Source organism: Hirundo rustica, chromosome 10 (assembly GCF_015227805.2).
Source record: "Hirundo rustica isolate bHirRus1 chromosome 10, bHirRus1.pri.v3, whole genome shotgun sequence".
Classification (NCBI taxonomy): domain Eukaryota; kingdom Metazoa; phylum Chordata; class Aves; order Passeriformes; family Hirundinidae; genus Hirundo; species Hirundo rustica.
The window spans coordinates 22,560,587-22,588,541 of NC_053459.1; the positions used below are offsets into that span (position 1 = coordinate 22,560,587).

Sequence of the window (27,955 nt, forward strand, 5' to 3'; positions counted from 1 at the left end):
GTCAGTGCGGGGCCGGGACCTGCCTTTGTTCCCCGCAGCGCCGGCCCGCAGCCCTCCCCGGCCGCAGGGACCGGCACACGGCCGCACGGACACGGAGCATCCCCGGAATGAGCCCCGCTGCTGCCCGCACCGGAGAGACCGCCCCGGGCGCCGCCGCCGTGCCCAGGGGCTGAAACGCTGGGCCGGCCCCGCCTCCGCCGTCCCTCTTTCCCTTCCTCCTTCTCCTCCTCCTCCTCCTCCTGCTCCTCCCGGGGCCTCCGATGCCGCCGCCTCCCGCCCGCTGCTGAGCCGTGACGGGCGGGGGCCCCCGGGACCCCGCCGGGGACATGGGCAACGGGATGTGCTCCCGGAAACAGAAGCGGATTTTCCAGACGCTGCTGCTGCTGACCGTGGTGTTCGGGTTCCTGTACGGGGCGATGCTCTACTACGAGCTGCAGGGCCAGCTGAGGAAGGCTGAGGCCACGGCGCTCAAGTACCAGCAGCATCAGGAGTCGCTCTCGGCTCAGTTACAAGGTACTCCCTCGGCAGGAGCCTCTGCTGCCCTTCCCCAAGGCTTGCAGAACACCCTCCTCTTCCTCCTCCGGCTGTCCAACCTCTCTCAAAGTTTTGCTCCTTGTCCCCCTTCTTCTCCTCCAGCCTGTGGGGTTGTAGGGTCTCCCCGCGCTGGGATCCCAGCCCCGCCGGGGTCAGGGTGAGGTTTTGTCGTGGGTTCCTAGAGAGCTCTCCTGCCCTCTCGCTCCCACGCGTCCTTTGGTGACTCTTATTCCCAAAGGTTTGCACATCACTTGGCAATTCCTGGCGTAAACGGGAAAGGCAGGCGTGCAGTGCAGACCGTGTCCAGTCTGGGATTTTTGTCGGTTTCTCTGGTTGTCTTGCAGGGTTTTATGTTGAGCACCCATCTGCAGCTCCTGGGCAGCATAAACCTTAAATAGCTCCCGGATGGAGGAGAGAAGTATTCTAATAAAGTGGTTTTAAAGGGTGACTGAAAAGTGAAGTTAAAGTAAGTTATTACTCTTGAGTGCCTTGGCTTAAAGGTGCCACATAAATACGGATCCTTGTGTGTCTTGGTTTAAGGATGCAGCAAATGTGGGTGTCCTGTAGTTGAAGATGAAAAGTTGGCCATGTCTGACATCTGCATGCCAAGAAATCAGAAGCAAAGCAGCAGGGTTGTACCTGAAACATCAATAGTCTGGGAAGTGAAAGACCTCAGCACCTCTCTAATTGTCAAGTGCAAGGTTATCAGGTCAGCACAGACAAAGCCCAGAGCCAGCTTTCAACTTTTCTCTCTCAAAATAGCATGAAAGAAGAATCAGAGGGATCTGCTGTAGCAGCACTAAACTTCAGGGTGATCCTCAGCCATCCTTTTCCCTGTGGAAGCATCCATCAAAGCATGCCTGGCAGCACACAGTTTATGTGCAGAGAGCACAGAGTTGGGTTTATGCTGTTAGATTTTTACAGTGGTTTGTTCCTTCGATGTGTTTAGACACCATCCTTACTTAGTATTTCAATTTCAGGCCATTTCCAGGTGATAGGAGAGAGCTCTTTGCCAGAAACCTTCATTTTAGTCAGGGAAAAGGTGTAAATGTTTGGCTGGGAAGGGGGTGTGTGGCAGATGGCTAAAGGGCTGCTCTTGCTGGGCTGTGCATTTGCCAACAGAGGACACAGGAACATCTTGTTCTGCAGCTAAAATTTGACGAGTTGGCTTTTTCTGTTGCTCCGGCTTTGCCAAAGGCGAGCAGGCAACAAACTTTTATCCTGACACAGAGGAGAGATTCTCTGCATCAGATATGCCAGGTCTGGACTGTTGGTTTGAACTTTCCACGCTTGAAACATGATTTTGAGTAGCCATCATCCGTCCAGGCGTGTTCATGGAAGCAGCAGGCAATTGTGGGAGCTGCATTTTCTGTGGTTTTCTTGCTTGTTTCAGTGTATCAATGGGAAATGTGAAATATGGACCAGGATCTGATAACATTAATAGATTTGATGATCCATGCAATAAACTCACATGGTTCTGGGATCCATGCCAGCATGTCAAGCCCATTAAGCAGGAGAATTTATCTGTGCCAAGTACGGTAGCAGTAAACCCTGTTTAAAAAAATAATCACTGGCAATTAAGTCACAGAATAGGAAGGAAAGATAAAATGTAACAATAAAAAATGGTTCTCTAAATTCTCCTGTGTTTCTGGAAGTAGCTGTTACACCTAAGAGAGGGTGAGAGCCCAGGGAAATACTAAATGCAGCAGCAGCCCCTAGCTGCCTAGTGTCCCACTAAAGTACAGGGAAGTTGTATTCCTAAGGACTCCAGGGGGTCTGGGAAATAAACTTTTCTTCCTTGTCTTTCTGCAGTGGCCTCCCCTGCACAATCACCCGGATTTTTGCAGTAGGAGTTGGGTAGTAAGGAGAACACAGGGAATTCAGGGCCTGTGCCTACGCCCAGCTCACCTGGAGCGACACAAGCTCGCTGGTGATATCCACCACCAAACCCACTCCTGAACCTGTCCTATTTAACTCTGTGTGGAACAACAGGAAGGCATTTTCTTTAAGAAGAGACTTGGAATCAACATAAAATGCTGGCAGCAAATCCAGTTTGCAGGTGCAGGATCTGACTGCACTTTGAACTTTAGATTTTAAATCAACAATGTTCCTGTTGCCAAGTTAAAACAAACAAACAAACCAACAACAATAAAAAAACCCCCCTATGAATATCTGAGCTACATCTCTTGGCTGTCCAAAGATTATTCTTTGACTTTATTGCTTTATGAGAACAATAAAATTAAAGTAATGCAGCTGATCTTTCCCATGCAGCATAACCAGTTTCTCTGAAGATCATGGACTAGAGATAACTTTGAGGCCTGAAATATGATGGAATTCTTTTCTCCGAAATCTTTTAAAAAGAAACCAGTTAAAGGGCAAAGTTAAAGGAAAGGAGGGTGCTGCAGCAGCAGGTTGGTGCTCACAGCTCTCCTGGGTGATTGAATAAGAATTTAAAGCTGGGCAGAAAAAGACAGCTTCTATTTCCTGAACAACCATTTCATCAGGAGGTTTTTATATGTTTAAATGTAAACTACAAAAATAAAGAGCAACTTCTGAAAGTGGTATTTTTGAGAATGCTGAGGCTGTATTGTGGCAGGCTGGCTGTGCCCCTGGAAGTTTGACTGGAGTGAATCTCTTGGAGGAGATTGAAGTATCACCTGTTGCCTGACTTTTTGTAGGGTTTTGTTGTGACTGCTGGAGCCTACAAAGGCAGTTGCTTTCCTGATTGCACACGGAGGAGTTTGGGAGTGCCCCTGTCAGGGCTTGTGAGTGAAACTTGAGTCCATTTGTGAAATGCCTGAGGTTCATGGACACTCCTGAGTTTATGGACTCAGTGGCACTTTAGGACCTGAATGCCTTTGGTCTGCCCAAAATCTGAATCAAGAACCTCAGTAGTAGCTCAGGGTACAGCTCCCTTTACTTCCTGCTGTCCCCTCTACTATTTTTCATGTTTTGATGGGTTTTTTTTTAATCTATGTAGGCAATAACAGCCTTATTTTTGGTACTTGCCAGTTCTTTATGCCCGAATGAGCTGTTCTTTCTGTTTTTCCATGAAAAGCCAGCTGTCTGAGATTTTTATCTTTTTCATTGCCTTGTTTTGCTCAAATGCAGCAACACATGAAGGAGGCTCAAGCTCCTGGGAATATGTGGGAAATACCAAGGCAGAAGGCACAGATTATTGGAAAATGGTGCAGGAAGAGTCTCAGAATCATTTAACACACACACCTGATCTGCAGAGAGCTGCACATGGCCGTGGTTTTGGGGGGGTTCTGCTCTCCGTGGTGTTTACAGCTTCAGCCACTCTGCTGAGAAGTGCTTGTGTCCCTTGGAATAAGCCCAGGGTATAAAGGGAAGGATGGCAGACCTGGGAAACACAATAACTGGGTTAGAAAGGCTGGGATCTTAAACTCACCTCCTTTAGAGGATCAGATTGCAGAAGGTTTTGTAGAAGAATATCAAAATTTGGCATTTTTCTCTAACAAAGTTCTGCTGGGCATGAAGAAAGTAGAGCCACTTTTGTAATCCACAAAGGGAATACCAGGGGCAGAATTTAGAGATGACACAAAATTTTTTCACCGCTGAGAAAAACCTAAAGTTATCTATAAGGTCTTTCATAGAGAAGCTGATCTTCCCAGTAAGCTGATTATTTTAAAGTCTCATTCTCTGAGCACTATATGCATTTGAAACATGGAGATAATCTTACTTAGTATTTCCTAAAGTGACAAAAGCAAAACTTGATGCTCTTTGCCTCCTTTAAGACTGTGTCAAACTAAGTCTTGAACTATTTGCCATACAGAAACAGGCTTCAGCTGCTAGAGGAGAACCACACTGAGAGCTGCAGGTGAGCCTGATATTGTACCTGTGACTGCTGCAGGATTCAAAGTATCTGCAGATGTCTTTTTAGCCCTTGCAGCTTCTGTCTTCTCTGGGTGTTAAGTAACCCCTCGTGTACTATTTTAATCTGTTTAATCTGTTTTAATCCCTAATTCTAATAACAGCCTACAGTTAGTTCCTCTTACTACCTTAATTTTTTTTCTGCTCTTCCTATGAGAGTCTTAACGTGTCTGATGGCTTTGTGCAATCTCTGTGGAGCCTGAGACTGTCCTGTGATCTTGGCAGCCAGCCTGGCAGGCACTCTGGATTTGAGAGTTTTCCCTGCTGTGGACAAGGTGTGGATTTCCTCAAAGGTTTCTGATCCAGTGCTAGAAAGGAGCGGCTGTAAAGTAAATGTCGATTCTGTTGTGCCAATTGTCCTAAATCAAGGCTCCTTGAGGGGGTGACCTGCTGGGAGTTGGTCAGGTCTGTGGTAGCTTTATGTGTGTGGAATTGCACAATGCACTGCAGTACCAGATCACAGCTCTGTGTCACTTCAGTGGTTAATATTTATCATCTCTGCATGCAGACTGCACAGGGGCCAGAGCTGCTCTGACATCGCACAGTTCTGGGTGTACTTGGCTGTTACATTCCCTCAGCTGGGAAGAACCAGCCCTGCTTTTAATGGCTTATTTTTTCATGTGACAAGTAGAGCTGCATCTACCGCACCTCCTGTGTGTTTGGTTGTTCTTCCTAATAGCAGAGTCCTGAATTCCTGTTATTCCTGTGGCTTTCAGGTTGCACATGAAGCTTTGATAGTCTTTTGTTGCTGCCTGAGAGATCCATGGTAGCACTGTAAGAGGAGAGTTTGGTTCTGTGTGTATTTCCCCTGAAATGGCAAGTGCAGCATCCCAAATTCTGCTGCCTGGCTTCCTGAGCTGGAAAGCTTTGGTTTGTAACCTCCTCTGAGCACCTGGTTGTTGTATCTCCATTCACATTTTCAATGGATATTTAATGTTCTAAATACTTAAAACACACGAAAAGCTTGAAATAGTGCAGAATTTTAGTATGGAAGAAGTATATGGTGTAACGTATATTTTTGTATATATTCATTTGCATGTACATGTAAGTATGTATAAACTAGATAGATATGTGTCTGTTTTGTAGCTCAACCTCAAGATTTTGGGTTATTTGGAATTACCCAGCTTTTACTCATAACCCAAGTACAGAAAAGGTGCTGGAGCTCTGTTCAGATCAGTTAACTCAGGGAAGTTTGTTTCCAGGTCCATAGCAGAATTTCCATATCCAGCAGCTGAGTTCTGACTTGAAAGATAAATTGATCACGTGCCCACATTGATCTTTTTTCATTGCTGCAATCCATGCCCAAGTGCCCTTCCCTTGTGGATGTAACAGTTGCAGGACAGACTTCTCCCAGTGCTGCAGCATTCCCTCTGCTGGAGCCTGGCTGAGGATCACAGGGCAGTCTGAAGGAACATTGGGCAGAATGAGGTGATGGGGTGGGTTTGTTCCCTGGGTTTTGGTGTTCCCCCTCCCCAGTTTGACACAAGACCTGGTAGCCAGCATGATGCAAAAAATAGATCCAAATCTTTGATACTGTTGTTGATTTAAGCCTCCTAAAGCTTGTCAGTGGTGGAGCTGAGTGGACACTTCAGAGCTGGGACAGCAGGAGGGAGGCAGGGTGGGTTGTTGGTGGTGAGTTTGCATTCTGGCTTCTTGAGCAGTCATCTCCTGCCACATATTCTGACATCATGCCTGACTGAATTCCTGAGCCTTAAAAATGATGTTCCAGGCACATTGTCTCACTGGGCTGGCTGGCTGCTTGTCAGCCTGCGAGTTTGGGTGGGGCAACTTATGAGTAAGGTTTCCACCCTCCTGGAGATTTGAGTGCCCATTATAGCTTCTCTGATGTGCTGCTGAGGATATTGCCAGCAATTTGTGGCTAACAGAGTTCACTTTGCTCCTTTTGGAATGGGATCCTTGCAGGGAAAAAGTCATTTAATCTGCCCTGCTGAAAGTCAGGTGCTGCTTTGAGGTTTGATGGTAATGAAAGCTAAATAAATCAGATTACTGGAAAATATGAGCTCTACAGAACAAGTCATTAAAGCTGAATCCTTCGTTGGGTGATTTTTCCTGGGATTTTTGGGATTCAGGGGCATGAATTTCTTGTCATGTCAGAGCCTGAGGTGAGCACTTGAGGAATTCAACCTGTTTGGATGCTGTCCTTGTTTAAGGAAGGGTGTTGTGAGCTTAATGCACTTCTGATCATTTTGTGATCACGTAGCACAACCCAAACCTGTTGAGATTTTGTACTGTGTATTTTTAATTAGGCAGTAAAAGAAACTGCAATTGCTCCACCTTGTCCTCTGCATTTTCCCCCTCTCCTAAGGTACCTGAATTTCGCCTATCTTATTTTCCTGAGGTGACTCAGATCCCAGAGTTTGACAGTCATTTCCAGGGCTTAATTACAGAGATAATGAGAGAAGTATGGCCTGCCTGAGCCCTCAGAGGGCAGAGTAAGGAGCCTGCCTGCTCCTGTCCACATCACCACACTCAACTCAGCCATTTTCAGTCAAAAAATTAATCACTAACTCGAACTCTTGATTTCTGGATGCAGTTTGTGCATCTATGGATTGAGCTTTTTTTTCAAGCTGTATTTTTTACTAATTTCTGGCTGTAGATATTTATGTACATCCTGACACCATGTAGATACAGTCACTGTAGGCCTTCATAAAATTGAAAAGAGTGTAAAACACTTTCTGAGGGACAAAAACAGGCCCTTGTTTCCTGGAGCTGAGGGCTGAGCAGACCCAGAGGTTCAGAGGTGATGTGAGAAGAAAACTGTTGTCTCTGCCGCTGTTATCAATGTTTATGGGTTTTTCTGCTAATTTGAGTCTAAAATCATTACACAGGTTTTGTTTGAACTATTTATCTTCACTATAAAAAAAGTAAATCTTTATCATCTATTGGTGTATAGAAAACAGCAGTGGAAGGTGGGATGCTGATCCCACCCATGGTACCAAGGGTTGGAAGAAACCTTTTGTGAAGTGGACTGGAAATCATTTCTGGAAAACATGATCTCCTTCCTGATAAAAGTCAGGTCTGAAGCCTATCTGTGAGGGATTAAATATTTAATCACATTTAATACCCCTTCTCCAACTTATTTTTAGCAGCAGCTATTACAGTTTACTCTTTGAACATGATAAATCCTTCCCTCTGTCCCAATTTATCTTAAATCTGTTGTTTCCTAGAGGTGTTATTGACTTCTAAGAAAGGCAGTATGTGAGGCAGGGGGCAGTAAAAGGATTCTATTAAATGTAGATGTTTGCTCCAGTTTAGAAATTAATGTTCCTGTCATCCTTACAATTGAATAGAGGCCACAAGGATCTCTTAGAAATACAAGTGTGTGTTTCTGGGGTGAAGTGCATTAATGTGCCAAATTTGCCAGCATTTCCCATTTTTCAGAACTGCAGTGAAGGCAAGACTAGAACTGGAACTTTTTAGTTCAAACTTCTTCCTGGAATTCTGAGGAAGTCAGAGGAAAGGAGGTTTATTTTAATTGATAGCTCATTTTGGTGCAGGATCTCTGAAAGCACATGTTGTGCTTTCTCTTAAAGAAAAAAATCCCCTGAATGTAAAGATCCAGCTATTAAATGCAAATTTTTCAGATAAATGATGAAGGACTTCAGTCAAAGCAGGGGTCAGTTTTAAGCACAACTGCCAATGCATGGTGTGGTTTTCCAGGAGGAATTTGGCATGACTGGCTGTAATTAGACAAAACCATTACTTGATCATGTGAGTAAATTGCAAAGTGTAGGAGTTTGTTTGGAAGTAAAGGTGATTCTCATAGTCCACACAGTGCCAGCTGTGGTTTGCAGAGAGCAAAATGAGAGCAGTCCATCCCTGCCTGGATGTTCCACAATGAAGCCTCACACACTGTCAGGTTCACGTTACCTTGGTTTCTATTTCTGTCCTTTTTATGGAAATTCAAACCAGAAAACTTCAAGGACGTAAATTATTAAACGGCTTCAATATTTTGTTCAATATATTGTAAATATTGTGGCTTGGAGCAACCTGGTCTGGTGGAAGTGAAGGTGTCCCTGACCATGGCAGGGGATGGAACAAGCTGAGCTTTAAGGTCCCTTCCAAGCCAAACCATTCTACGATAAATGGATGTTTTTTGTATTGTTGTTTTCTTGCTCCATACTTAAAACAGAGATTTCCTACTCTTTATTGTGGGAATACTTCCATTTCCCCCAAGATATTTGCAGTGTCACTGGAATATCCATTTATTGCTGAACCCTCAGATAAAGAGATGGAGCTCACACTGTGATACTGAGCACTCGTGCCATGATGGGGAATCCTGCTGCTGCACTTTGATAATCTGTTTCTGATAAGATTATCGGTAGTGAAATCAGTGGATCTTGTTTGAAAGCAGATTCACTGATTTAAATACAGGTCTTGCTATATATAATATCTCCTCCCAGCGTGAAATGTGCCAGAGGAGTCATGAAGTGTCATCTGAAGTCAAACTTCTAATTATTGTTATTGGATTAGAGAATTTATCCTACACCCCATATTGAAGGGATTCCTCTTTGACTCGTGGAGATGCTTTACTCTCAGCGGAAGAGCTTTTTCCATGGGTTCACATGTTAAATGGTTCTATTTGCAGGGACAAGAAGGGAGAATTAACTATTTTTACAGCACGTCTCTGTTCTGCAGACCTTCGCAGTGTCACTAGAGAGGTGCCGGTGTGGTTTACCCCACGCTGCTGGTTCACTTCAACTGTGCCACAGTGTGAGGGAAAACAGCACTGAGTGTTGCCAGGACTACTGAAATCTGCTGGTTTTAAGTGAAAGGTAATGCTGTAAGCTCAGAGAAAAATTTCAGAATTGTGTAACAAGCAGTCATGTTGAAATTAGTAAAATTGCTTGTATCGTGTATATTTAAATCCCAACGTAATCTTAATTTTCGAGGGAGCTGGGGCATTTTAGACTCTGGGTCATCCTTCTGACAGACCAAATGATTAAAGTAACAAGGTCACAAAATTGCTGATAATGTCAACCAGGAAATGCTTTCTTTTAAATGTACAATAATGGCTTATTTTGCTTATTAATAGCTTTATTGCTTAGAGGTGCTGAGCAAAGATAAGGGAAGGAACCTTGACTGTTGAGTAATCTCAATTTCATCACCTCCCTGACTCCTGTGTTGTAATTAACGTTCAGCACTGGTGGAAATGGTGTAATCTGGAAACGTGCAGGGCATTCCACACCTCCCTTCTCCCTCACTTCCTTTCCTTTGTGGGGAAAATCTTGAGGACTTGATTTTATTGGGACGAGTTCCTGGAGTGTTCAGTGCTTCTGTGTTGAAGGTGAAAGGCTTTTTACTGATCTCTGAGGTTACCACTTGAGTTTCCGGGTTCTGTGAGTTTGTGGGTCTGTGTTCATTTGTGTAGGTTACATTCTGTAGATAATTTCAAGAATTAAGCTGACACCTGCAGTAATCCCAGTTTTGGAGTAGTGCCTATTAGCCATTCAATGACAACATTCCCCCCCGCCCCCCTCCTCCTTTTTTACCATTCTGTTAAATATAATGTAGAAATAAAGTTCAATTATTTGTGCAAAGATCAGTGCAAAATTAAAAGCTTAACTAGGAAAAATGATTTGTGCGTCCCTGCAGTGGGATTTTGTCAGATTCCTTGTATTGGTTCCACCTCCTACTGGGGTGGACTTTGCTATAAAACCTGTTTTTCAGTGTATTTATTTCTTTCAGATTCTTTCTCAGACATCTTATATCCAGGCTGGCAGTGAAGAAGGAGAAATTCCTGCTCTAGTAACAAGCCCTTTGTTTGGGCTCTTCCTAAAGTTCCTAACTGGTGGGAATAGTTCAAATTTATGGGAGATTAACTCCAGTGTGTACTTACAAAATCTGACCTGCAACCTCCTCCCCAAAGGAGCGAGTGAGAAAACATGGGAGCTGTGCTTTGTTAATAATTATTTTTATCAACACCCTTTAGTACATTGCACTTTTATCAGAGAGAAACGTGCTAGACCAACCAGTGAGTGAACTCAGAGGGCAGAGGTGAGGGAGGAGGCTTTTCCTTGCCCTTTTTCGTCACCTGAGGAGCTGTTTTAGGATCTCTCCGGCTTTGTCCCCATGTTTCAAGGATTAGCACTCAGCAGGTAGAGGAGAGGATGCACTGCCTGTGTTCAGACCCTGCAAGGTGAAACCCTGAGCTGGGCAGGGATTCTCTGAGCTCTGTTGTCTCTGAGCTCTCTCTGAGTCCCTAACCCCAAACCCTGCCCTGTCTTGCTCCTTTCCTCGTTCCCCTTGCTCTGCAGGGTTCCCTGCGCCCCCCCCCACTTGTTAAAGCACCGGGAGGAGCTGTGGAAGGTGCACTGGCAGACGGAGAAGTGGAGTGGAAAACGTTCCCTCCAAATCCATTTGTGGTTTGGTGTGTTTGCCAAAACCCCTATTCCACCCTGATTGCATGGGAGGGGAAGCCCATTATGGATTTTTGTTGCTCTCCTGTGCTGCCACTGTTCTTTTTGCACAATAATTCAGCGTTCACCACCTTCAGGGCCTAAATAAAACCATCACTGCAGCGCTGTGTAGTGCCGCTTTTTATTTTTTTTTTTTTTGCTCCCTTCTCCAAGCCTGCTGGTGACTTTTTGAATATTCATTGCCTGCTTGTTTCCTTCCAGAGGGTATTGGTACATTGGCTCATCTTGACTGATGCCCTTGACTTTAGAAGATAAATAGCAAAGTGGAGATAGGTGCTGGGGATTGATTAGCAATCCAGCTTTGGAGCTAAAACATAAACACTTGTAGATAAGGCTGCAGAATGCACCTTGGTGGAATTAAGAACACGTTTTAAGGTGCAAGAGGAGTCTTCTGTGGCTGCCAAGATACAAATCTTTATTTGATGCTACTTGTTGAAGGCTTGTGTTCACCAGTTTATTCTCAGAAAATGAGTTTCCTGGTTTGGATGGAAAAATCACTCATGGTTTTAATACAAATTAATCACTCATTAAAAGAATGCAAACTGTAATTTGGGCAGTGAACGATACTTGAACGATTGTACAATTTCCGTGAGTTTTAATTGATATCTTTGCTGCAAACTTGGCTGTTTCAGACCATGAGAGGTGAGGAAAGGGTAAATGGGGACTCCGTGTCCAAACTCCATGTCCAAAGTGCAGGCTGAATGAAATCTGCTTTACTGGCAGCCAGATGGGGGAACTTTGTGTCAGAGGATGTTGGATGTCCTAAACACACCTGGATACAGCGAAGTCAAAAATGTAAACCCCGTTTTGGGATGGTGCCTGCAAAGGAATCATGGGCAGCTTGGGCAGTCTTTGGGAGTCGTTTTTGCTGGGAGACCGTGCAGAGGAGTGCTGTATTCCCAGTTTTTGGAAGAATTTGGGGTGGCTCCCAGGTTCCCCATGCCTCAGCCTAGGCAGCAGTGCCCTGCAGCACCTCCCAGAGCTGTCCTGCCCTTGGGCATCCCTTCCCTCCTTGTGACACTTCATGTGCTGCCAGGAATTCCTCTGGCAGCGCAGCTGTCCTGCCTCATTTCCTTGTCTCTGTGCAAACAAGGCAGGGGAGGATGGAAACATGGAAAATGTCCCTGCATTCCTGGGAAGCAGAGAGGGTTTGGCTGCCTCCACAAACAAATCACTCACCTGGTTATCACATTCTGTGTTTAGCAATGCAAATAACCCAGGGTTTGGGGTCGATAAAGGGTGCAAAAAGGGAAGAAGTTACTGACACGAGGGTTACAAGCAGCCCTTTATCCCATGACCTCATTCCACTTGTATTTTCCTGGTGCATCCTGTGCCAACACTCCCTGAGTGTGTTGGGGTGGATGGTGAGGTTTGTGTGTGTTACTTTTTAAACGAGTTGTGTACAAAATTTCTCTTTCCAGTTGTGTACGAGCACCGGTCAAGATTAGAAAAGTCATTGCAAAAGGAAAGGCTGGAACATAAGAAAGCAAAAGAAGGTAAAAATGTACTTTTCACTTTGACATTTAACTTGGTTACAGTAGAAAGTAATTTCCAATGGTTTTCCTTCAATTTTAAATCAGTTGGGTAATATATAAGCGATATATTAGGATCCACTTGGCAGAGCTGTACTGTGTGCTGCTCCTTCTAGTAGTTCTTTTTGATTTAATCTTTTTTAACTGGATCTTTTCAAAAGCAATCATCTTTTCAATGCTATTTACAGATGACTGCCTTATGAAGTAATGTGCACAGAGAATATGTTTGTATCCATAAAAAACCAGACACGTACGTGGGGCATGGGCACGTGTAAATCCTGTCCTGGCATGCCAGAAATTCAAAACTTGTACCAAAACCGTGGGATCTTTGTCTGCATTCTATCAGCTGGAAATTAAGCTTGGAATCAGTACTTTTACATTTACTTTAGGGCGAGCACCTTTTCCTGATTAAAACTAAGTTCTAGGTGCCTGTGAGGCAAACACAAATTGTATTTCTTACACCTCTGTGTGCTCTCTGTGGAAGTTCAGCAGGACTCAATCCTCTGAGTTTCCTCAGCCTCTAAATTCACTGCTATTTAGAGTGTAGAGCCTCTGTTCTTCCTAGAACTGAGAACTCAGCTGTTGAATTAAAAATATGACTTCAGCAAAGCTGACCAGGAGTAAGAAATGATTCTCACTGTGCAGATCTCGGTGGGTTTCTGGTGCCATCTAGTGTAGAATGGTCCTGCTGCTACCCGAGGGGGAGACGCCTTTCCAAACCCTGGAAAAAGAGAGAGAGGTCGAGAAATAAATGAGGAAATGTTTTATTATTTCCAAGAATGCACCTTTTATAAATGCCCTTTTCCTTTTGAACGATGCTCTTGGGCCTCTGCTGAGAGGGTTCATGTATCAGATTTAATTACCCGTCAGTAGATTTGAGCCTGAACTCTCCATCTCTCAGTGTGCTATGAAACTTTTAAGTGAAAATATTTTATGAAACTTTTTAAAGTTTGTGCGCTTTAAAATTTGCGGATTTTGTCAAATTCCCCATAGGTTTTTCTTTTTCTTTTTTTTTAAGATCCTTTGAAAATCATTTCTGCATGAATATTCAGCTCTTAAAGAGAATTTATGTACTCAACAGTCAAGTTATTCAAGCACAGATTCTTATCTTCCTGGTGTTTTTTTTTCATCAGTCCTTTCCCTTTCATGTTGCAGATTTTCTTGTTTATAAACTAGAAGCACAGGAAACACTAAATAAAGGAAGGGTAAGTCATCATTCCTAGTACAAGTTTTTAATAGCTGATGCTATTTGAGTTGCAAGGAAGAGGAAATACTTTGCAATTATGAGTGTTCAAAGGAAGAGATCTTGCAAAATATTAATTGAAAGAGCTCTCACTTATCCCAGTTCTACTCTGCATTCATGAGTGCTCTCCAATTCCTAATTATTTGAGCTATAGTGGGAGATACTAATACCTCTCCAGAAAATTAATTTAGAAAATAATCCCCTGTTTATATTACGGTAGTTCAAACGTAATGTTGTTTTATTTAAGGGGAAAGGGGAATAAGAAGGTGATAGAAATATTTTTGTAGCTTAGCCCCCAGAGAAAAGAACAGTGACAGCTTTCTAACACATGGGCTTTGAACTGGAAAGTATAAAAACATCAAGAAACTTTGTTTTATATACCAAGAGCCAGAAGGAAAGCTCTATCTGGCAGAGAACCCAGAGACCTGTAGAGAGCTCTTTATAAAGCAAGTAAATGAGGATTTTATGGCTGTTTCATGTTGAAACTGGGGAGCAGTTTGGGAGCTGAGGAGCAGGAGTTAAAACAGGCTGCAGAGAGTGGGAGCTCCAAGGCCAGGGGAGAGGTGGATTTGTGTCCTGGGGAGCTGCCTCCCTGGGCTGGTGACTCCCAGCAGCCGCCTGTGCAGAGCTCAGGGCAGTGTCAGGGCTCTCACACGAGTGCTTTTGTTTTGCAGCAAGACTCCAACAGCAGATACAGCGCTCTGAGCGTGCAGCACCAGATGCTGAAGGTGGGTGACAGCAGAGCACCTCTGGAGCTGGTTATGCTGGGGACACCGGGCCTGCCAGGCTGCTGGCATCACTGCAGAGCGTCGGGGTGTGGGCACTGCCTTCCTCTGACTTTTAAAAGATGGTTTCCTGCAGATTTTCCTAGTCAGGCTTTCCAGTGGGTAATTTAATCTTACCAGATGCAATTGGCTGTAGGGAATGCTGGCTTACCAGCCCTCATGTAGTTGGTAGGGATTTTCTGAGACACATTCAGCAGCTCCCAGGGGGACAGTGCAGCTCTGGGGTGAGGTGACACAGCCCTGGAACGGGAGGCTGCTCATCACAGAGATCATTTTGTGTTCGCAAGGAGCCGCAATGTGCATGCTTTGAATAATAACCTTGCTGTTCTGAATGCTTCCCATTCATCTGCACTTACTAAACAAATTGCCAAAGACAATATCAGCCAGCTCTGCAGATAGAGAGCTGCTCCAGTGTCCCAACTTGGTGTTTGCAGAGTCAACACGAAGAGCTAAAGAAACAGCACGCTGACCTTGAGGAAGATCACCGGAAACAAGGAGAGGAGTTCAGCAGGACATTCAGTGATCACAAGGAGCGATACCTACAGCTGCAGCAGGAAAAGGAGCAGGAGATCTCCAAGCTGAAGGGTAAATTGAACCTGTGTCTGGCTGCCCACATTCACCTGGGTGTTTGGCATTGTGTTTTGCGTGGTGTGAGAGAGGCATTTTCTCTGTGCTCACTCACAGGTCGTTCATACATCCTCTGCCTCCTGACAGGTGACATTTTACTGATGATTTCCTGAGGCCTCTCTCTGAGTTCTGTTCGTGCTCTGTGTTTCTGTCTGGGTTACAGAAATAGCAAAAACCCAGCACTTAAAAGCCCGTCGAGTGTCAGAGGTTGTTGAGTCAATTTTTAATTTTTAATTCTAAGGCCGGTATAAACCTGGGAAAAAAAAAGGTTTGCCTCTTCTTTTTTGTACCTGAAAGGCAATCTAAGAATATTTACCACTGCTAGCAGAGATGTAATTGTGCCTCTTTGTGAAGTGACTTTATTTACATTTTATACCTCCTTTTTCCCTGCTCCTCTGGAGCACCTGTACACTTGGGTGATGAATTCAGTTTTTACTCTTGGCATCCAGTTTCCTGTTGGAGATTCTGGGCAGTTTTCAGGCCTCTTCCATCCTCATTACACAGTTCCATAGAACAAAAGGATGGGGCTGTGTCCGTCAGAGCTTTCTCTACCACCTTTCCCAAACACAGGGCTTGGTTCTGGAGCTGTTTGCAGCTTTGTCAGCACTGCAGGCAGAGGTGGTTTGTTGGCTCCACATCAACATCATGTAAAAAATGGGGATAGAAGCCTCTGTCCCTGGTCCCAGAAGCTTTTGGAGCCATCTGGGCATCCCTTCCAAAGGAATAGCTGGGTCCTGTGCCAGAAAATTCTCGCTTGCCAGGTGTGATGTGGGGAAGGAGAGGAGGGTGCCTTCCTGTCGGCCTTTCCAGGGTTCAGATTTCCACAGGGAATTTTGCCATCTGCAGCACCCAGCGGGAGCAGTGATGCAGAATTCCAGGTGCAGGCTGGGTGCACTGATAGAAGACTTCACCAAATGTTACGATTTTCTGCTTGAAAACAGAAAGCTTTTAATAGGGCTGGGGAGAGAGGTAAGAAAAACGAACCACACAATTAATTCTGCCTAATTTTTATTACAGCACTCATGTGGGATTTTATGTCGATTGTGTTATAGCCTTAGTTTTGGTGCTTAGCCTGATGTTACAAACCAGCCAAGTTCAAACTCTGTATTTCTTCTCATTTCTTTTTCGACAGAATCCCTGTATAACTTGCGGGAGGAGAACAGGCAGCTGAGAAAAGCTCACCAAGACATTCACACCCAGCTGCAGGATGTCAAGGTAGGCTTTGCTCTCAGGAGAACTTTCAAGATCATTCGGAAAAAAATTATCCCAAGTTTTCCCAAGCCCAAAGCAGGCTGTACTGTAGACTTGTAGTTTTTGTTATGTGGAAAAAAGGAGAGGAATAGGCTAAACTGGATTTGTCTTTGGCCACCTGCACTTCAGGTAAAAACAAAACAAAACAAAAAACAAAAAAAACCCCAAAAAACAAAAACAAAAAAAAAAAAAAAGGAAGAGTATTTAGTATAGAAATCAGAATTTGGTTTTTGCAAGTTAAAAACTGGGTTTTGGTAAAACTCAATGCCTAATGTTTTCCACCTCTGTTTTTTGTGGTTTTTTTTTGTTTGTTTGTTTGGGTTTTTTTTTTTTTTATTTTTTTTTTTTTAATGTTCATCAACATCTACCCCTACTTTTAATTTTATTTTAGTTACACAAATCTTGGCCTCTAGATTGCCTTCCCTGGTGTGCTTACTTCCTCAGCCTATTTAATATGCATTCCATGTGAAATAAATAAGTGCTTCGTTCCAGCTAAGGGTTTTCTTTCCAAATTAAATCGAATTATCTTCCTAGTTCACCTAGTTAAACCCCCCCCAGCCTCCCTGACTGATCTTTAGCATGAACTTGATGTGAAACGTGTGATGTTCTTCTTTTTGTGTAGCAACAGCATAAGAACTTGCTGTCCCAGCACAACGAGCTTGTGGTGACATTGGAAGACCACAAGAGTGCACTAGCTGCTGCTCAGGTCAGAAGGAAAGCAGCTCCTGCCGGCTCTCAGCTTCCCAAACCTCTGTCTCCCCAGTCTCTCCCGGCCGCGCTGGCTGCATGTGCCTTTGGCATGGGGATCCCAGCAGGTGCATGGCACGGAGGGGCTGCTCCCGAGGGGCTGCGGCAGCTCCCGGGGGCTCAGGGAGCAGAGCAGGCTGTGGGCCAGCCCAGCAGTGCATGTGTGTCCTGAGGAACGAGTCTCTGCTTCCCCGAGAGCTGTCAGCGCCCCTCTGTCTCTGTCCTCTCTGGCAGAGGTGCTGCGAGCATCCCGCGCTCTGCCCTTCGCCTTTATCTCTGACACCCGGATGCTGGTGGAAAATCTCTTCTTGTGTGTGACTGCAAAGGTTGTGGGGCTTTCACGGAATTCCGGAGTGGTCTGGGGAAAGCTCATCCAGTGCCACCCCCTGCCGTGGCAGGAACACTTCCCGCTTTTCTCCAAGCCCCACCCAGCCTGGCCTTGGACGCTTGCAGAGATCCAGCTGCTGTGGGCAGCCCAGATCAGTGCAGCAGCAGCAGAACAGAGATGGAGATGTGTGTGGAGGTGTGTAAACTCCAGGTGGAACTCAGATTAGTTTTTAGAGGAGCCAGCAGCATTAAGTTTCTTAAATGGCATTTTCAAGTGAACTATCCATGAGGCACAAACTGTTGCAGGCTCAGTCAGCTGTGCCAGTGCAAGCTGTGGAGGCCACAGGGCATCTGAAAGTGGGAGTGATGTTGCAGCAGAGGAAGAGTTTTGGTGAAAGATCAGAGGGAAAGGCAACGAGGCAGTGTGAAGTTATTTTTATTCCTGACTGATTTTCTTCATTTAGGCGTTTTCACAGTCCACAAAATCGTTAGCAGCATTAAAAGCATTGAATCTTTTTATTTTTTTTTTTTCCCAGTTCTGCTTGTTGTGCCTGTCAATATCTGTAGATGCTCAAAAACAGGGAAAGATCAAGAAGGTTCCTCATAGACTGAATATCTGAAGAGTCATAACCTGCAGTACTAAACCACACTGGCAGCTAATTTTGAGCCCTTCTCCCACTGGCCACGTTTGCTGTGTGCTGATAACATCTGAAATTCCACAAGGCCACGTGGAGGGGCTGATTTAAGGTTCACCAAGCCCAAAGGGAAGCTCCCCACGCTCCTGGCTTTCACTCAGTTCTTTAATTAGAAAGCCTGTGTGACACAAAGCCTCTCTGTCTGCAGTCAGGGTGTGACATTTGTCCTGTGGGGACCCTCCAGACAAGGGTCTTGCACATGCCTTGAAAACAGGGGGTATTTCACACTGCTGTGTAGTTTCTCCTGCAAACCAGCTGCAGAAAGTCCCCAAGGGATTTTTTGCCAGCTCCATGAATGATCCCTCTGTTTCTAGGTGTATTCTAGACATTGAACACCAATAGTCAATACTGCACTAACCTGAATCTTTAAAGCCTTTTCGTCTTTGTGCTTTTTCCCAGCCAGGCAGATTAATTATATGTTTTAATAAACCCTGTTTTCTGCCAGTATCAGCACCTTTTAAGCTGTGGCCTTGAATCAGAATGTTCAGTTTAGTGAACAGAGCACTTGAATTCTGATCTTGATGGGCATTGTTTAAATATCATGGAAGGGTTTGGCTTGGAAGGGACCTTAAAGCTCATCTAATTCTTGCCCCTGCCATGGGCAGGGACACCTTCCACTATCCCAGATTGCTCCCAGCCCTGTCCAGCCTGGCCTTGGGCACTTCCAGGGATGAGGAATCCACAGCCTCTCTGGGCAGCCTGTGCCAGGACCTCACCACCCTTATAGTAAAGAATTTATTCTTAATATCAAATCTAAACCCTCCCTCCTTCAGCTTAAGGCCATTCCCCCTTGTCCTGTGCCTCCATCCCTTATTCCCCCACTTCTCCTGGAGCCCCTTCAGGCCCTGCCAGGGGCTCTGAGCTCTCCCTGGAGCTTCTCATCTCCAGGTGAGCATCCCCAGCTCTCCCAGCCTGGCTCCAAAGGGGCTCCAGCCCTTGGAGCTTCTCCACAGCCTCCTCTGGCCTCTTTCCAACATATCCCGGTGTGTTCATCTCTCTGCATGGTCACCAGGTGGTGACCAAAAAAAACTAAAAACTCAGAGCCCCGAGTGTTAGACTGTGTTCAGTAAATACTCCTTTCTCCTCTGGAGTTCATCGTCTCCAGCAGTTAATCAGGGAGCAGAAGCTTCCCCCTGGACTGACAGGAGTAACCACTGTGCACTCTGCTTTCCCTTTAGGCCATTCTGGTTTAGGGTCCATAGGCTTGTGGAGGTTTTTAAACACACCCACACCTCCCCTGGAGCAGCAGGGAAACTCTCTGCTGTGGCACCTGTTGTGTTTGCAGCTGGTCAGCTTTTGTACACCCTGCCCACCCCAAAAAATCCACTTTAATTGGAAATCTTCCTGCTGCAGAGCCAGGGATTGGGCTACCAACCCTGCTGGATTTTCTTTAAAGCTTCCTGATCCTCTCCAAAGTTAAACAGCAAATCAAATTCCAACATTTTTCTGTTGCATTTCAGGGGGCCTTTAGAAATTTACATTTTCCTTCTACTTCTTTCCTTTTTTTTCCCCTTCTGTTTTCCCCCGTGCTTTTCACCACTTTCTTTGCCTCAGTTCCGTATGTTGGCTGTTGTCTTGTCTAACACCTGTCTAAATGTTGAGGACGTGGCATTTTCATGACACGTAGATGTACTTTAAAACTTCTGTTTCTGAAAGAGCTGCACTTCTTTCTACCAGCAAAGGAGAAGTTGTGGTGCTCTCCACTTCCCTCGCTTTGGTCTGCCAGGAAAGCTGCATCATCCCCTTCTGACACTTCTCCTGCTTGGCATGAATAAAACAACTCCACTTCTTTGTCCCACAGAGATGTTTCTGGTACACTTTATATGCATGTGCGCTTTGAAAAGATCCTGATGGATCAGCGTCATCTAATGTTTGGAGGAAAAATTCTATTTTAAAAGCTCCCATCCCTTCTCCTCCCTGGAATATCAGGTTTTCTACCACGTGTCCTGCCAGCCACTTCACTCCAAGGCGACTACGTTTGATTAAGGAATTAATTTGGGCACACTGTAATTAACGTGTTGGCTTTAGACTCAGGTGGAGGAATACAAACAGCTGAAGGACACGCTCAAAAAAATCCCAAGTTTCCAAGACCCGGAGAAGGTGGAAGGAGGGAATGAGCAGCCCGAGGCGCGGGGTCCGTCCCCCCACAGCCTCCCCTCGGAGCAGCACGCAGCTGGGGCTGAGCAGCAGCAGGAGGTAAAAGTGATCAGAAACTTCACACACCCCAGGAATGGCTCTGATTCAGCAAAAAGTGCTGGGTGTCTCTGGTTGTGCACCTTGGTCAGTTCTGGAGGAATGCTGTGAGGAATGGTTTAATTGTTGAGTAGTAAGAAAATCTATTCACGATGATCTTTTCTTCTCACGTGACCAGTCCTGTTTTAAGTGTATTTAAGCCAGCTGTTTTAAGAACTTGCTCAAAATCTAAATTTTTTTTTTTAAATAAGAAAGCTAAAATTTTAGCTATCTCCAGTGTTCCAGAAAGCTTTTAAAAGTTCTGAAGACATTTTTATTTTATAAGGTTCCAGTGGCACATTGAAGTCAGGCGTATTTAAAATTGGCACACCAAGGCTCAAGCCGAAAACTTGTAATCTAGAAGTTAAGAAAAAAAAACAGTTCTGATTTTGTTTTACAAGAATTTTTGGCCAGCAGAACCTACAAGAAATAAAAATGATAGAATCACTTAGGTTGGAAAAGAACTTTAAGATCTTCGAGTCCAGCCGTGATCCCAGTTCTGCCAAAGCCAGCGCTAAACTGTCTCTCTAAAACACAGAGCTGGCTTTTCGGAAGCGTAGGAGTTTTTATTCCACTTCAGCTAAAACGAGGCTTAACTTACTCTGTGGTGGAACTGTACAACGCCTTGTGTAGCTGTGCAGCCACAAAGCAGGGAGTGACCCCACTTGGCAGGAGGAGCTCATTCCAAAGCAGGCATTTGGCCCTCCTGACAACCCTGGGCTGGGATAAGGGATCCAAGTCTGTCCTTGGCTCTCTTCAAACTGAAATCCATAAATGTGCTGCACACACATCATCCTGTGTCTGTTTTGCAGAACGAGAAGCCAAGGGAGAGAGAAGAAATAAATAGCCAGGAGCAGGACAGGGCTGAGCCTTTCCACGTGCAGGGAAGGGCTCACGAGGGCCAGAACGCCAAGGAGCTGAACGTCCAGGAGCAGCGAGAAGCTGGGGAGGATGAGGAGCAACGGGCAGAGCAGATGGAGGAAGAACGCAAAAAGGAGCTTGAGGAGGAAGAAATGGAGCAGGCAGGGCAGCCTGAGCGCCTGGAGGAGGAACAGGACCAGGTCCCAGAAGAGCACGAATGGAAGAAGCAGGAGCAAAAGGAGGAGGAAACCAACATGTTGGGTGATCACCTGCAGCCAGAGGTAGGGAGCTCTTTTCTAAATTCTTAAATCTGCTCTTTAAATGGAGGCTTCTCTTATCACTGCTGGCCCGGTGTTGCAGTCACTTATTTCTAGACAAAGTAAAGCTTTTATAGAGAGTTTGGGATTCAGAGCACTCACTGTTCTTTAGATAAAATTACTGTCGTATTTATAGGAAATTAGGGATTCAAAGCACTTGGATGCAATAGGATTCAGGCTTAACTTGAGCACACTTGTACTGCAGCGCTGGCCAGATCTTGATGAACATTAATTCTGCTGATAAAAAGCAGCAGATGGAAAAACAGCAAAAGAAAAAAAAGAGCAGCAGACTGAATCCTGTCTCCCACTTTAAACCTGAGGCCCGTGGTGGCTGATGAAGAACTCAGCAGGTGAGAGGGAGGCTGGGATGGAGAACTGCTCTGCTTTGGTAACTTGCTGCATCTCAGCAAATTGCAGTGTGTTTCCTTGTCAGAGGTACCTGCCTTCTGCAAACACACTGCCAGCTCAGTGCTCGCTGTTGTTTGACAGGGAATTTCAACTGCCAGACAAACACGACTAAAATAGCCAGGGGAAGTCAGTGTGCAGCTCTAAATAAAACAGCAAATCCTGGATTTACATCCTAGATTGGATCTGCCGTGGAAAATGTATTTCACTGGTCTCACTTTAGGCTTTGTAAACGCTTTCTGTCCTGGCAGATGAATTTTGTCACTCTGGTGTGATGAGAAGCTGTTGCTGAAGAGCTGCAGAGGGTCAGAACAGCAGCAATGGGTTAAGCTGTGAAACTGGAGTTAGACTAAGTTATTGCTGAGTATAAAAAGATATGCTGAGTCTCACTTAGGCTAAAAGCAACTTCCCCTGAGATTTCCACTTAAATCAATGGAAATTTTTGCTGTCTCATCAGCCATCAAACCCTCCTTTTGCTGTGTTATATGTTGGGAAGTTTATTATTATTTATTGGAAAGGTATGGCTTTTCTTAGCCCACAATCTCCTTTCTTGCCTGTGTACTCCACCAACACCCCAACACTTCCAGTCTGTGTTCCAAAAAACGTTTTAACTTCAAGCAGGGACACAAAAACGTCAAAATAACTTTGCTGTGGTTGCACAGAGCTTGTTTTACCCTCTGGACAGGTTTCTCCCTGCTTGTTTTCGATCCCTGAGAGGATGATTAATCTGTGACTGACACATTTCTGTGACAGGTAATGCCAACCAAGAGAGAGAAAGCAGCTTATGAGCAGCAGCTGGAGCAGCAGCAGCTTGGAGCCCAGAGAGCAGAGGAGGCCAAGCAGCTCCGGCAGCAGCAGGAGTCCCTGCACCAGCAGAGGCTGCGAGGACAGCTCCTGAGGCAGCAGCAGCTCCAGGAGAGAGAGCTCCAGCTGCAGAGACAGGCAGAGCAAGGGGAGAAACTCCACAAGAACAGCCTCAGGTTCCACTCTCCCTCGTGTTTGTTGTGCTGTGGGTTTTATGTTGTCGGCTTTGTTCTGCTCCCTTGTCCCTGAGGGCGGATTTTCCTGTTGGCTAATTCCTTGAAGAGCTGGAGGTTTGTTCTGTAAAATTCAGAGCCCTGACTTCACTCTGTGTCTGACCCATATCCTCCAGGACTGCAGACTCCACATACAGAGACACACAACACAAAGTCAGTGTAGCAGCACAGGAAAGTCTCTGTTCTGTCAAGCATTTTTCAGGAAAAGTGATGTGAGAAAATATCAGATAATAGAGCACGAAACTGGGGCCAGCTCTGGCAGCTGCTGAGAGAGGCAGAGCTGCGGGTGGGGGGTTGTTTATTAAAGCAGAAAACACGTTTTTGAAACTGAAATGATGCTCGGCTTTTAATGTTCTCAGCCAACAGGCTCATTATGATAACATGGACCAGGACATTGTACAAGGGGAGGAAGAGCAAGGTGTTCAGGAGGAGGAAGGAGGTAAGAGAGAATTTCTGTCCCTGCCATGCTCACAGGCTCCCTGTGTACTGCCTTGCCTGGGAGACTTTAATATTCATTTCATATCCAGATTGGATTCAAGTGAAACATAAACTCGCAATTTAAAACCAGAAGCTCAAATAACCATGGCTGAGCTGGCTGAGTAGTGAAATAGAGGAATTACCAAAGATCATACCCACATTCCTGAAGGGAAGAGTGTCCTTTTCACTGAGCTGTTATTACCAGGCTCTGTGGATCTTGGTTGTGTTCCTGGCTCTGCCTGTGGGTTTGTTTGATCTCTTTAAGTTACAGAATCATGGAATTATTTGGGTTGGAAGGAACTCATCTCACTCCACACCCCTGCCATGGACAGGGACACCTTCCACTAGCCCAGGTTGTTCAATGCCCCATCCAGCCTGGCCTGATCTTTTAATTTCTATTTCCTATTAGGAGTAAATCAATTCTGTGAGCATTATCTGTTTATGCAGAGGCTGCCCACTGCTAAAAGCGCGGGTGGAACCTTGTCTGCAGGAGACTCTTAAAAGGATAACTAAAAACTGCTGCAAACCAATAATCACCTAAAAACTTCCTCAGCTTATGAACACGACAACCAGCACCAGGATGAAGGTGAAGATGATGATCAGAATAATGCAAATGAGCAGCAAGAAGCAGAACGTCAGGCAGAAAATCAGCAGGCTGATGAATCAGTAAGTATGAATTAAGGTGCTGGGGGTTGCAGTGCTACTGAAGTGAGAACCCACAGGTCTCGTCTGACATAATTGCACCATTTAGAAATGAGATAAGCAGAGGTCTGCCAGAAAAGACAGGCTTGACAGTTGAAAACAACATCTAAAATCTATTTAAAGGTGTCCTTACTCATTTGGGAAGAAATAAAAGGAAAAAGCTTCCTTGTTGGAAGCAAGTTGTTTATTTCCACATCCCTTTGATCTGTGCTTTCAGTGAAATAAAAGATTTGGTCTTAGCTGGGACTTGGAACAGGTACATTTGGCTTCAAAAAATACCAGCAGTGCCCAGTCAAAATGAGAGGGGATGGTATTTTTCGTGCTGTCATCAATTAAAGGCCAGCTCAAGAGCACTGCAGCCATCTGGAGTCAGTACAGAGGTGTGAGGTCCTGAAAGAGGATGTAGGTCAGCACTGAGCTGAGCCCTGCCATAGACTGCACAGAGATCTGGGGCAGGAGAAACACCCCCTGCCTTCCCCCAAACTCCAGCTTACCTGGTGCTGTCAGCAGCAAGTGCATCTTCCTCCACTCCCTTCCCATTCAGCAAATTAGGATGTACAGTGAATATTTCTAAGGGGTCTCTAACTGCTTTTATTGAGTGATAAGCAGAAAGTGCTCCTTTTCTGCATGGCAGAGGTGAAAAGTGTTTTGTTTTCTTGTAGCCATAGCCAAGGTCAGCAGAGCAGGACAGGCTGATACTGAGTGATGCCATCAGCTCTGTGGAGCTGTGGGCATTAAACTCTTATCTTTGTTCCTGTGGCCTTATCAGCCAGTCAGTCAGCACAAGTTGTTCAGCAGCCTCTGGGACAGAAGAGCTCACATCCTGTGGGTTTCAGCAGACTGCTACCTGCACCTCTGTCCCTGCTCACTGCTCAGGTGCCTCAGTGACCCCTGACCCTGCAGGGATTCCAGCTGGTGCCAGTGGGGATGGAGCTGGCTCTGCCAGCCCATGCTGCTGTTCTTTCAAGGGAAATGCAGCTGGACCACGAGCTAAAAGTATTTAACTCTCGCTCCTGTAAATTACAGAAGGCGGCCATGGAAGATGTGAATCCTGCTGATGACCCCAATAATCAGGGAGAAGATGAATTTGAAGAAGCTGAGCAAGAGAGAGAAGAAAAGGTGCCGGATGAAAACGAAAAGCACAAGGAGATGGGTCAGAAACAAGGACATCCAGGAATGGAGGAGCACTTGGTGGTGGGTAAAGGCAAAAGAGGCACCTCTGGGGCTCCTTCAGGAGGTTAAAGCTGCACATTTCAGCTGTTTTGGAGCTATAAACTCCTCCAGGCAGAGAGAGCCTGAATTTTTATGGCATTGGTCTTCAATGGGGTGAATATTCCATTCCCTTCCTGCTTAGTGTGGAAAGTCTTGCTTTATTCTGTGAAGTGATTTTTCTTACATTCATCCTGCTATTTTTTAATTGAGGACAATTTTAAATCACAGAGCTGGGCTCTCACTGCTGCTAATGAATGCACTAAAACTTCTCTTGCCATTATTGTTACTTTAGCTTTACAGAGAGCTCCAGTTCCAGAACAAGAAGCTTTAATCTTCAGCCCTCTGGTTATTAGGCAAGCTCACAGAACTGAATTTTTATGTGATCTTTGTGCAGATGGCAGGAAATCCTGACCAGCAGGAGGATAATGTGGATGAACAGTACCAGGAAGAGGGAGAAGAGGAGGTAAGAACACTGACCCAAGGCAGGTGTAGGCTCAGGCAGCAGAGCAGAATTCCATTAGCACAACCTCGGTGTCCTTTAGAACTGCAGGATGAACCCAAATCACTTTATCTGACTTCAGCAAACCTGGGAAGTCTTTGCCATTACTCTACTGTCCCCTTCTGGATACACTCTGGGTTACTCATGCTCCTGTGCTGCAATCCATTAGTCTTCCATGCCACACAGCATTAATTGTGCAATAATTGAAAAGATTAAGCCTTTCACAACACAAGGAAAAATTCCTTGAAACCTCAAGGTCGCAGAAAACCTCATTAATCTCTAATCACACACTGCAGATCTGAGCAAACTGCTTCCTTGGCCATTTACTTACTCTTTTAGCTCTGACTTTGATTTATCTGTGCTCCTCCTGAGCAATCCAAGCTGCAGTTCATGGAGTTGCTCAGGAAGCTGACAGCACACAGAGCTGGAGGAGAGAGGGAGAGAAGGGAATTTTCCCTTCATGTCAAACTCATTGTGCAGGCACCACCCTGGGCCACCCCACAGCCCCTCAGCAGTACCTGATTAACTCCTATTTCTGCTTCCCACTAAATCCCTTTCAAAAAAAAAAAAAAGGAATTGGCTGCTGTCACTCCCTCATGGGGAGCACTTTGGATTAGCTGGGATGCACTTAGCATTCACCAGTGCAAAATGCTGCTGCTCACATCCAAGCAGGCCGCTGGGAGCTGGGCAGAGCTGGCCTTTGGCAGCTGCTCTTTGGCTTCCAGGAAGCAATTTACACACATCTCATGAAGGATGTGCCCACTGTGCTGAAGTAGGGAGAAGGGAGCAGGGATTGAGTGAGCAATTAAGAGAGAAAAGAGATGCTGCAATGGGGATCGGTTTCTTTAGTAGGTGGACTCAAATATTATCCATTGCTGTTCAGATCTTTCCCAGAGTGATCCTGGTGTGATGGATGCCTCTGACCCAGCTCACAGGACACTGCTTGGAGCAAGCACAGCAGCACTTCCCAAAAGGAAATCGAGTTTCAAAACATTCCTCTCTCAGATTTGCACCTAACGTGGGAAGTGGGGCACGGAGTGGAGGGAGAGTGCTGACAGATCAGAAAGGACTGAGAGATCCAAAAGCTGAACATCAGGGACAGACATTGAGCGTGACCTGCTCTCTCCAAGGAGAGCATTGGAAGATTGTCTGTGAGAATTGTGTTTAAAAGTTAGATGCTCTCAGAGGGAGAGCAAAAAAAATATTCCAAAATTCCGACAAGTTTCCTGAGTGTTGGGTGGTTGTGGTTCTTTTTATCCTCCTTTAACCTCTCCCTGCTCTCTTCTCCCTTCTTTAGAATCTCTGTTCTGTAAAAATATCGCTGTGAAAAGGTGCCCAGTTGTGCCACAGGCCACTCTCTGAAAGGCAGTTAAACCACCCAGAACATCTCCTGTGCTTTGCAGGTGCAGGAGGATCTGACTGAAGAGAAGAAGCGAGAGCTGGAGCGCAATGCTGAGGAGCCCTATGGGGAAAACGAGGAAAATGTGAGTTCTGTGCAAGGCCAGGGCTCAGGGACAGCATCAGACCCTGACCACAGCCACTCGTGGCACAGGGATGTGACATAATAATTGTTCTAGCTTGCTTTGGATCGTACAGCTTAACATTTCACACTGTCTCAGTTTCCTCTAGCTCACCCTTCCATCTCTGACAATTCTTGCTCCCTTGAGGCTTTGAAAAACCTTTTTTTTCCTGTTTCTGCCCATCAGCCCTCACAACTGCAGCTGAAAATCATTTCCTTGCCCTAAAATAAGCTGTGAGGAGGCTGGCACTGAATCTGTTGTCAGTTTGTTTTGTTTTGCTTTCCCCAATCAGGCAGATGAAAAGAATAACAGAGGGACAGACCAAGAGCAAGAAATGCAAGACAACAACCAGAAAGAAATTCATGAAGAAAATTATGAGGAGGAAGAGGAGGAGGAGGAGGAAGGCAGAGCTGTTGCAGCAAAAACTCGCAGAAGAGGGGAGATGTAGTTCTTCCCTTCATTTATCTTTTTCCAGTACACAAATTCCTGTTGTGTTTTTATGTTTTAAAAACCAACTTTTCTTAGGTTATTTAATTTCAAAAAAAAAAAAAAAGAAAAAGAAAAAAAAGCTTGTGTTTTTTCCACTTTTTACTTTTCTATTAGGTGCTGTCCTGTGTT

At 45.3% G+C, this 27,955-nt stretch overlaps 1 protein-coding gene across 3 annotated transcripts; it reads left to right on the forward strand.

The window, feature by feature from the left end:
• Window positions 1-27,955, forward strand: GOLIM4 (golgi integral membrane protein 4). 3 transcript variants are annotated; one of them, XM_040074252.2, is made up of 16 exons: window positions 1-513; window positions 12,290-12,364; window positions 13,556-13,605; window positions 14,318-14,371; window positions 14,863-15,013; window positions 16,188-16,270; window positions 16,929-17,012; window positions 20,104-20,271; window positions 21,120-21,449; window positions 22,644-22,870; window positions 23,287-23,366; window positions 23,958-24,070; window positions 25,133-25,225; window positions 25,713-25,781; window positions 27,221-27,301; window positions 27,630-27,955. In XM_040074252.2, exons 1-16 carry the CDS (start codon window positions 327-329, stop codon window positions 27,783-27,785), a joined length of 2,001 nt encoding a protein of 666 aa, XP_039930186.1. In that variant the 5' UTR covers window positions 1-326; the 3' UTR covers window positions 27,786-27,955. The 3 variants fall into 3 exon arrangements, with proteins under 3 accessions (XP_039930186.1, XP_039930185.1, XP_039930187.1); XM_040074251.2 differs by having other exon boundaries at window positions 6-513; window positions 25,133-25,300; XM_040074253.2 differs by lacking the exon at window positions 16,929-17,012 and having other exon boundaries at window positions 7-513; window positions 25,133-25,300.

Coding starts and splice junctions, on each gene's coding strand:
- GOLIM4 (XM_040074251.2), top strand. CDS start 327: ATGGGCAACGGGATGTGCTCCCGGAAACAGAAGCGGATTTTCCAGACG. Junction 12,365..13,555: donor ACATAAGAAAGCAAAAGAAG/GTAAAAATGTAC, acceptor TTCATGTTGCAG/ATTTTCTTGTTTATAAACTA. Junction 23,367..23,957: donor TGTTCAGGAGGAGGAAGGAG/GTAAGAGAGAAT, acceptor AAACTTCCTCAG/CTTATGAACACGACAACCAG.